The following is a 9,833-nucleotide window of genomic DNA, read 5'->3' on the forward strand; positions in this document are numbered from 1 at the left end:
GTTCATATCTTAGCATCAGAGTAATCATTTTTTCATAGCCCGTCCTATTCAAATCTACTCTAATGTAAGAAACCAGTTATTTGGAAATAACACCACATCTGATATCTTGACACATGTCTTCGAATCAGTTAAAAAAATCAACATAAAATTGTTTTTTTTTTTTAAAAGAAATTAATTTTCATCATGTTTCGTTTGCATATGCATTAACCAAAGGTCAGTACTTTCTGATTTGCTGGGAAAAAATGAAACCCGATTAATACTACCAACTACAGAAAATATTATGAAAAGTGAAAATGTCGAAAATTATATGTCGAATTACGCACCTATGTCCATTTTGAAAGTTAAAGTTTGCTCGTTTAATAAAAAAAAGAGAAATATTGTCCAGTTTGTAAATTTGAAAAAAGACGTACATCATATATAAATCATTTATTGATAAATTATGTTATGTTCGGTCATGAAATCGATTACCTGGAGTATTCAGAAGTGTTCGGCAGGCATTACGAAGGCAACCGATCTTCGGTTGTAAATTTAAAATTTCTCTAAAATACAATTACATATATGATAAAACAATATATATAACATTGTCTTCCTTCTTTCTGTAACATGTCCCCATACTTTAGATTGACTGCTTTACTCAACCCAGTTAATAGTGTTATTTTTTACCAATTGATGTTGAATAACAAAAAAAAATTAAAAAATTTGTATTAACTAAAAATTAACGCTGAAAATAGTCATATTGTGGAAGTTGTAATACATGAATTGTTGAAAATGTATTATTTATATCAATGCTCAATGCTCGTTTTATAATTTTGCTACTGCTACTGCTGAGCTACTGCTACTGCCAACTTCACGTTTTATAAATTTGCTACTGCTACTGCTGAGCTACTGCTACTGCCAACTTCACGTTTTATAATTTTGCTACTGCTACTGCTGAGCTACTGCTACTGCCAACTTCACGTTTTATAATTTTGCTACTGCTACTGCTGAGCTACTGCTACTGCCAACTTCACGTTTTATAATTTTGCTACTGCTACTGCTGAGCTACTGCTACTGCCAACTTCACGTTTTATAATTTTGCTACTGCTACTGCTGAGCTACTGCTACTGCCAATTTCACGTTTTATAATTTTGCTACTGCTACTGCTGAGCTACTGCTACTACTTCACGTTTTATAAATTTTGCTACTGCCAACTGCTCACTGCTACTGCCAATTTCACGTTTTATAATTTTGCTACTGCTACTGCTGTCCTACTGCTACTGCCAATTTCACGTTTTATAATTTTGCTACTGCTACTGCTGAGCTACTGCTACTGCCAACTTCACGTTTTATAAATTTGCTACTGCTACTGCTGCCTACTGCTACTGCCAACTTCACGTTTTATAAATTTTGCTACTGCTACTGCTGAGCTACTGCTACTTGCCAACTTCACGTTTATAATTTTGCTACTGCTACTGCTGAGCTACTGCTACTGCCAATTTCACGTTTATAATTTGCTACTGCTACTGCTGAGCTACTGCTACTGCCAATTTCACGTTTTATAAATTTGCTACTGCTACTGCTCCTACTGCTACTGCCAATTTCACGTTTTATAAATTTGCTACTGCTACTGCTGAGCTACTGCTACTGCCAATTTCACGTTTTATAAATTTGCTACTGCTACTGCTGAGCTACTGCTACTGCCAATTTCACGTTTTATAATTTTGCTACTGCTACTGCTGAGCTACTGCTACTGCCAACTTCACGTTTTATAATTTTGCTACTGCTACTGCTGAGCTACTGCTACTGCCAACTTCACGTTTTATAATTTTGCTACTGCTACTGCTGTCCTACTGCTACTGCCAATTTTCACGTTTTATAATTTTTGCTACTGCTACTGCTGTCCTACTGCTACTGCCAACTTCACGTTTTATAAATTTGCTACTGCTAACTGCTGAGCTACTGCTACTGCCAACTTCACGTTTATAATTTTGCTACTGCTACTGCTGAGCTACTGCTACTGCCAACTTCACGTTTTATAATTTTGCTACTGCTACTGCTGTCCTACTGCTACTGCTAACTTCACGTTTCCTACTGCTGCTACTGCTACTGCCTACTTCCCATACATCTCATGCAGACATAAAACACAAGAGCCACAGTCTGCAAGCAGGGGCCCACGCTCAACTTATCTCTTCTTTTTCCAAAGGCAGTTATTAGTATTTATCTTTTACTTAATTTTATTTTCAATAAAATTTTATCCTGTTTTTTTTTTTATTATTATGAATATTTTTTAGTCAATTTTCTTTTTTAATATTTTTTAATCAATTTTCTTATTTTTGTCTTTTTTTTTTTACCTCTGTCTTTATTTTTTTTTTAATTTATTTTTAATCTATTAGTATTTCCTTTTCTTTTTTGTTGATATACATTTTCTTTTCATTATTCATCATTTTTATTTCATTTGATTCTAATTTTTACAGCATGCTTTGGCTCTTTGGGGCCCATTTCACCCATTTACTTCCAAATGAATTTATCTAGCGAGGCAATATCGTACATCTTCATCTCCTGACTGCTTGAGTCACATCATTTAAATCCTACCAAAACGAAATATTGATAATATTTCAAACATTATAAGTGGTCCATTATAGGAAGACAGTTAAAGGAAGGATTAGCTAAGTAAATGTCCCATTTTTTTGTCTGTGCACTATATAAGATAATATTTTTATCTTTTAACAAAATGTCTTGTTGAGACAGCAAAGATTTTATGGTTGTTATATAATGGTGTTTTTCTCCATTAATGTCAACATCAGATTGCGCTTACACCAATTAAACAAGACATAAAATAAGAGCAAGCTGACACCTGTGCAGTCTGTGACTAATTTTTTTTGTGGAGGAGGAGGTCAATGTACAAATGTTTTGTATGTTTTCGATGTCAAAGCTGAATAATGTAATGTTAAAATATTAAGTCTTGAATGATACATATTCCTCAATTCTTAAACAAGAACTGTCGGAGGACAGTAACCCTCGACTATTCGAAAAGTTGTCACAAGGGTGTTTCATTGAGTATAATAATGCTTACCTATATGAATACATAAAATTGTCCGAAAAAGGTACAAACCCTTCAGTAGTTATAGAGATACCTGCTTACAAGCAAAAATTTACCTAGAATTTCTAAGTCGAAAAAGGGGCATAATTATGTAAAAAGTAAATCAGAGTTATGGAACTTGTGCCATTCATCTTAGGTAATCACAGACAACAACTTAGATAATCACAGACAACAAGAGTGTGAAGTTTCAATCCATTCCCTTCAGTAGTTATGGAGATACCAGCTTACACGCAAAAACTTAACCAAGAATTTCTTAGTTGAAAAAGGGGCATTATTATGTAAAAAGTAAATCAGAGTTATGGAACTTGTGCCATTCATCTTAGGTAATCACAGACAACAACTTAGATAATCACAGACAACAAGAGTGTGAAGTTTCAATCCATTCCCTTCAGTAGTTATGGAGATACCAGCTTACATGCAAAAACTTAACCAAGAATTTCTTAGTTGAAAAAGGGGCATTATTATGTAAAAAAGCAAAACAGAGTTATTGGACTTATGCCAATAATCTAAGATAATCACAGAGAACAAGTGTGTGAAGTTTCAATACATTCCCTTCAGTAGTTATGGAGATACCAGCTTACACGCAAAAACTTAACCAAGAATTTCTAAGTTCAAAAAGGGGCATAATTATGCAAAAAAGCAAACCAGAGTTATGGGACTTGTGCTAATCATCTTAGATAATCACAGAGAACAAGTGTGTAGTTTCAATCCATTCCCTTCAGTAGTTATGGAGATACCAGCTTACACACAAAAACTTAACCACAGGGATGCCGACAAATGGGTGACTGCATTAGCTCGATTATTCTGCAAATAGTCGAGCTAAAAATGAAAAATTAAATTTTTAGTATCTTTCAATATCATTTTTATTTTACTTATTTTTTATCTAGATTTACATAAATCATGTATACCTATCAAAGTCATTACATGAATGTGACAACACTGAGTACAATGTCAACAAGAGCTGTCGGTAGGACAGCAACGCTCGACTATTCTTAGTGCTTGATAGTAAAAAAAATGCTTGATACAGTTACCTCCTCCTGTTTACAGGTTGGGGTCATGATGGTAAACAAGTGTGCAAAGTTTCAAAGCCATATGTCAATGGACTTTGAAAATATTTGAACTATTACAAAAACTTAAACGTAAATTCTAAGTCGAAAAAGGGGCATAATTCTGTCAAAATGCTTGATAGAGTTACCTCCTCCTGTTTACAGGTTGGGGTCATGATGTTGAACAAGTGTGCAAAGTTTCAAAGCCATATGTTAATGGACTTTGAAAATATTTGAACTATTACAAAAACTTTAACGTAAATTCTAAGTCGAAAAAGGGGCATAATTCTGTCAAAATGCTTGATACAGTTACCTCCTCCTGTTTACAGGTTGGGGTCATGATGTTGAACAAGTGTGCAAAGTTTCAAAGCCATATGTCAATAGACTTTGAAAATATTTGAACTATTACAAAAACTTTAACGTAAATTCTAAGTCGAAAAAGGGGCATAATTCTGTCAAAATGCTTGATAGAGTTACCTCCTCCTGTTTACAGGTTGGGGTCATGATGTTGAACAAGTGTGCAAAGTTTCAAAGCCATATGTCAATGGACTTTGAAAATATTTGAACTATTACAAAAACTTTAACGTAAATTCTAAGTCGAAAAAGGGGCATAATTCTGGCAAAATGCTTGATACAGTTACCTCCTCCTGTTTACAGGTTGGGGTCATGATGGTGAACAAGTGTGCAAAGTTTCAAAGCCATATGTCAATGGACTTTGAAAATATTTGAACTATTACAAAAACTTTAACGTAAATTCTAAGTCGAAAAAGGGGCATAATTCTGTCAAAATGCTTGATAGAGTTACCTCCTCCTGTTTACAGGTTGGGGTCATGATGTTGAACAAGTGTGCAAAGTTTCAAAGCCATATGTCAATGGACTTTGAAAATATTTGAACTATTACAAAAAACTTTAACGTAAATTCTAAGTCGAAAAAGGGGCATAATTCTGTCAAAATGCTTGATAGAGTTACCTCCTCCTGTTTACAGGTTGGGGTCATGATGTTGAACAAGTGTGCAAAGTTTCAAAGCCATATGTCAATGGACTTTGAAAATATTTGAACTATTACAAAAACTTTAACGTAAATTCTAAGTCGAAAAAGGGGCATAATTCTGTCAAAATGCTTGATACAGTTACCTCCTCTTGTCTACAGGTTGGGGTCATGATGGTGAACAAGTGTGCAAAGTTTTAAAGCCATATGTCAATGGACTTTGAAAATATTTGAACTATTACAAAAACTTTAACGTAAATTCTAAGTCGAAAAAGGGGCATAATTCTGTCAAAATGCTTGATAGAGTTACCTCCTCCTGTCTACAGGTTGGGGTCATGATGGTGAACAAGTGTGCAAAGTTTCAAAGCCATATGTCTATGGACTTTGAAAATATTTGAACTATTACAAAAACTTTAACATAAGTGGTTACGCCGACGCCGACGCCGACGCTCGGATGACTGCAATAGCTCTACTTATTCTTATCGAATAGTAGAGCTAAAAATGTGAACAACCATATCAACACTTTGTACAACGGTATCAACAATGTGTATAACTGAATCAACACAGTGTACAACTGTTACAACACTGTGTACAACTGTATCAATACTGTGTACAACTGTGTAACTTCTGTGTAAAACTGTATCAATACTGATCAACCAACAACACTGTGTACAGCTTATCAGCTGTGCACAATCAAATCAACAATGAACAACAATGTGTACAACTGAATAAACATGTTACAACAATGTGTACAACTGAATCAACAATGTGTACAACTTAATCAACAATGTGTACAACTGAATCAACAATGTGTACAACTGAATCAACAATATGTACAACTGAATCAACAATGTGTACAAATTAATCAACAATGTGTACAACTGAATCAACAATGTGTACAACTTAATCAACAATGTGTACAACTTAATCAACAATGTGTATAATTGAATAAATAAAGTGTACAACTGTTACAACACTGTGTATAACTGTATCTACACTGTGTACAACTTCAACATCTGAGCCAGTGTGTGTGCGTGCAACAATTTGAAACAAAACTAAAAATCAAAACAATATAAATCAACAGAGCCTTGAGAAGATTCAAAGTGTTCTTCAATATATCAAACTGTCATATCAAAACAACCACTTAGTCATCAAGTCAAAGAAAAACACAAGACATGATTGCGCATTGTCTTTAATATGGCACAATTTATTCCTGACGCATTGTCAGCATTATTTTTTATTTGAATAAACATATATGGAAGGCGGGTTAGTCAAGGTCAAGCACAAGTCAATAATCGTGTCCTTAGTTTGTTGGACCTACGTGACTCAAAGTAAAGACTTTAATCTTGACAGGCAGTTCCATGGCTAAAAATATAATAAAATCAATGTTTCCTTGAAAGAAAAAAAACCTGTTTTCATGACTTGCTTGTTTATTTCACGACAGCATGCAATAATCAGCACACAAACTCCACTTTGAACAAGTTAAATAGACAATAAACTGCTGCTAAGTGATTTGGTACGGAAACAGGTATGAAGAAGTTTTCTCTATTGGCCTGACAATATGTCTTTTTACCACCATTGATTAACTGCCTGTCAAAAATTATCTATAAAATAACTTTTAATTGTCTGTCCTTTGAAATTTCACTATCTGTCGAAATACAAGTTAAAAGAGTTGTAAAAGACAGAAGTAAAAATTATTTTTTTTTTCCGGATGTAGCATTCATACATCTTGGACAGCTTAAGAGACTTACATTAAGTTGCTTTATTATTATCTTTATTTGTCCTAACTGGATTTTCATTGCCACAAAATTACAAGCAAAACAAAAGTTGAAATTCCCGACTTAAAAAAGTGGGCCATTTTAGAATTTAACAAGATATAATGTATCCATATGGCACCTTATAATACTCCCGCCATATTACATCTTACCTCCAAATGCAAACTTGACATGGGTGCTGCACCTGGCTTAGTCCAGGGAAGACATCTGCTAAACGTTTTTATAGTTCATCATTGAGAAAAAAAAAGTCAGAAAGGAAAGTCAACCCAAAGTGCAACTAAGACCTTTGAAGAGTTGGTCTTGTCCACAAAACATCAGCTGACTGTGATGAACACATATCCTGAAATAATTCCGAAAATCTATAAGGTAATAACAAGCAAGGTTTGCACTTGACAATACCGTCCATGAACAGGCTCAACCAAAACGAGCCTGCAACATTTTCAATTTTGTCGTGTTGGTCTTTCTTTAAGGATTCTTAATTTCTCTATTTAATTCAATTCCTGTAGAAAAGGTCACCAATAATTGTGCCAGGAATCTGACACTACAAGTCTTATTTATATAAACACCGTACTGACACGTTCCTGAAGGTTTATAGTAATGCCTTGGCCATTAATTAATTATATCCAGATTAAATGATATATAAACTTTTAATAAGCACAGGATCAACAATCAAGCTGGAGACATTAAAGGCATCAGACCCATTACCAAATCTACCCAAAATAAAAACACCCTTGTGTGATATCAAAGGTGGCTATTGGACAGAAAAATGTCTGTACAGGACTATCCCAATCATTTCAGAAGAAAAAATACAAAACTTAAAAAAGATATAATTTATATATTTGATTTTTTTCAAAACAAACATGTTTTCTAGTTTCGACAGGTAAACAAATGAATAGATTGAAAAATTCAAATGTTTTATGACAATGCAATGCAACAGCTCTTAAATCTATGTGTTTTGTCCAATGTAAAACAGTTCTTATTCAGATGGAGACAAAGTGTTTATACATGATTTAATTTTTGTCTTGAGATCAGCAAATATTGTCTTTCCATTTGAAGAAAATATAAATAAATTGTTTTGCAACATTTAAGCAAAAAAAATCTAAATTAGGGACCAAAGTGTAAATCTGATGTATGTAATCATGTACTTTTATTTTTATTGACCACACCCAAAATAAAATTGTTTCAGTCCACAGTAAATCATGCATTTTATTTGAAATCATATAAGACTCTGCTTCTTTGCAACCATACAAAGCAATAAGGTGGACACACATATTATTATTTACATGCATACACTGTGAGTGAGGGAAAACACTTTGTGCAGATTTACCCTGTGAGGAAAGAAGACACCTGCTGAATATTTTGACAATCAATAAACAATAATTTAAAAGCCAAAGAGAAAAAGTTGACACAAATAATTTGACCTTTGACCTCCAAATGCAACCTTGACCTTAAAGGTGTGGACAAGTTCATGCGCAACATATCATCTGACTGTGGTGAAACCATTTCCCAAATACTTGAACAATCCATCAAGTAATGAGAAAGTTAAAAGCAAGAGACAAATTAAACTTTGACCACAATATATGGCCTTGACCTTGAAGTTGTGTTTAACCCATTTGCTGGCTCTGGTGAAGGCCTATGCTAAATATTTTGACATCCATTAAGTAAAGACAGAAATATAATGTGGACAAGATTTAATCTTTGACTTCCAAATAGAGCCTTGACCTTGGAGGTGCAGCCAATCATGGCTCTTGCATGCAACACATCATTCACTTGGCTACCAATATGTTTTGTGGCAGTAACTGAACGGATATGAGCTACAGTTGCATTTATTTGATGACTATATGACAAATATACAAAGTTCAATACCATGCAATGACCTTGATGACATGGAATTTGCACATTTAACAGTAACTTATAGTGATCATGTATACCCATTTATTTCAAAATGCTGTAATTCAATTTCGTACTGGATTAAATTTTACCTTATTTTCATTGTTGTTTTTCACTATTGGATTTTTCAGTCTGATAAATTTCCTCTTTAATACCTTTTTCACTACTCTTTCAGTTAGACAATAATAATGTCTATCAATTGCTATTAGAGAGGACAATACTGTTTGCTGATGTACAAAACCAATACAATATCTGCTCTAGCTTTATAATATTATTTTTGCTGAATTGCCTTAAATATGCTAGTATAGAACTATACAGGATGTTTGATAGGTGTTTCAAGTTTGTCAGGCAACAAAATGGAGCCCTGTCAGAGTTTGTCAGGCAACAATATGGAGCCCTGTCAGAGTTTGTCAGGCAACAATATGGAGACCTGTCAGAGTTTGTCAGGCAACAATATGGAGCCCTGTCAGAGTTTGTCAGGCAACAATATGGAGCCCTGTCAGAGTTTGTCAGGCAACAATATGGAGCCCTGTCAGAGTTTGTCAGGCAACAATATGGAGACCTGTCAGAGTTTGTCAGGCAACAATATGGAGCCCTATCAGAGTTTGTCAGGCAACAATATGGAGCCCTGTCAGAGTTTGTCAGGCAACAATATGGAGCCCTATCAGAGATTGTCAGACAACAATATGGAGACCTGTCAGAGTTTGTCAGGCAACAATATGGAGACCTGTCAGAGATTGTCAGACAACAATAACGAGCCCTGTCAGAGTTTGTCAGGCAACAATATGGAGCCCTGTCAGAGTTTGTCAGGCAACAATATGGATCCCTGTCAGAGTTTGTCAGGCAACAATATGGATCCCTGTCAGAGTTTGTCAGGCAACAATATGGAGACCTGTCAGAGTTTTGTCAGGCAACAATATGGAGCCCTATCAGAGTTTGTCAGGCAACAATGTTGAGCCCTGTCAGAGTTTGTCAGGCAACAATATGGAGCCCTATCAGAGATTGTCAGACAACAATATGGAGACCTGTCAGAGTTTGTCAGGCAACAATATGGA

At 34.6% G+C, this 9,833-nt stretch overlaps 1 protein-coding gene across 1 annotated transcript; it reads left to right on the plus strand.

Moving 5' to 3' along the window:
* The first annotated feature begins 9,097 nt into the window (after positions 1 to 9,097).
* Positions 9,098 to 9,532, plus strand: LOC132751140 (uncharacterized). The gene has a single exon (XM_060741262.1). The coding sequence runs from the start codon at positions 9,098 to 9,100 to the stop codon at positions 9,530 to 9,532; it is 435 nt and encodes a 144-aa protein (XP_060597245.1).
* Positions 9,533 to 9,833: the final 301 nt, after the last annotated feature.

Source organism: Ruditapes philippinarum, unplaced genomic scaffold, assembly GCF_026571515.1.
Source record: "Ruditapes philippinarum isolate M1 unplaced genomic scaffold, ASM2657151v2 ctg4350_1_1_1_1, whole genome shotgun sequence".
In the NCBI taxonomy this organism is placed as follows: Eukaryota; Metazoa; Mollusca; class Bivalvia; order Venerida; family Veneridae; genus Ruditapes; species Ruditapes philippinarum.

Coding starts and splice junctions, on each gene's coding strand:
- LOC132751140 (XM_060741262.1), top strand. CDS start 9,098: ATGTTTGATAGGTGTTTCAAGTTTGTCAGGCAACAAAATGGAGCCCTG.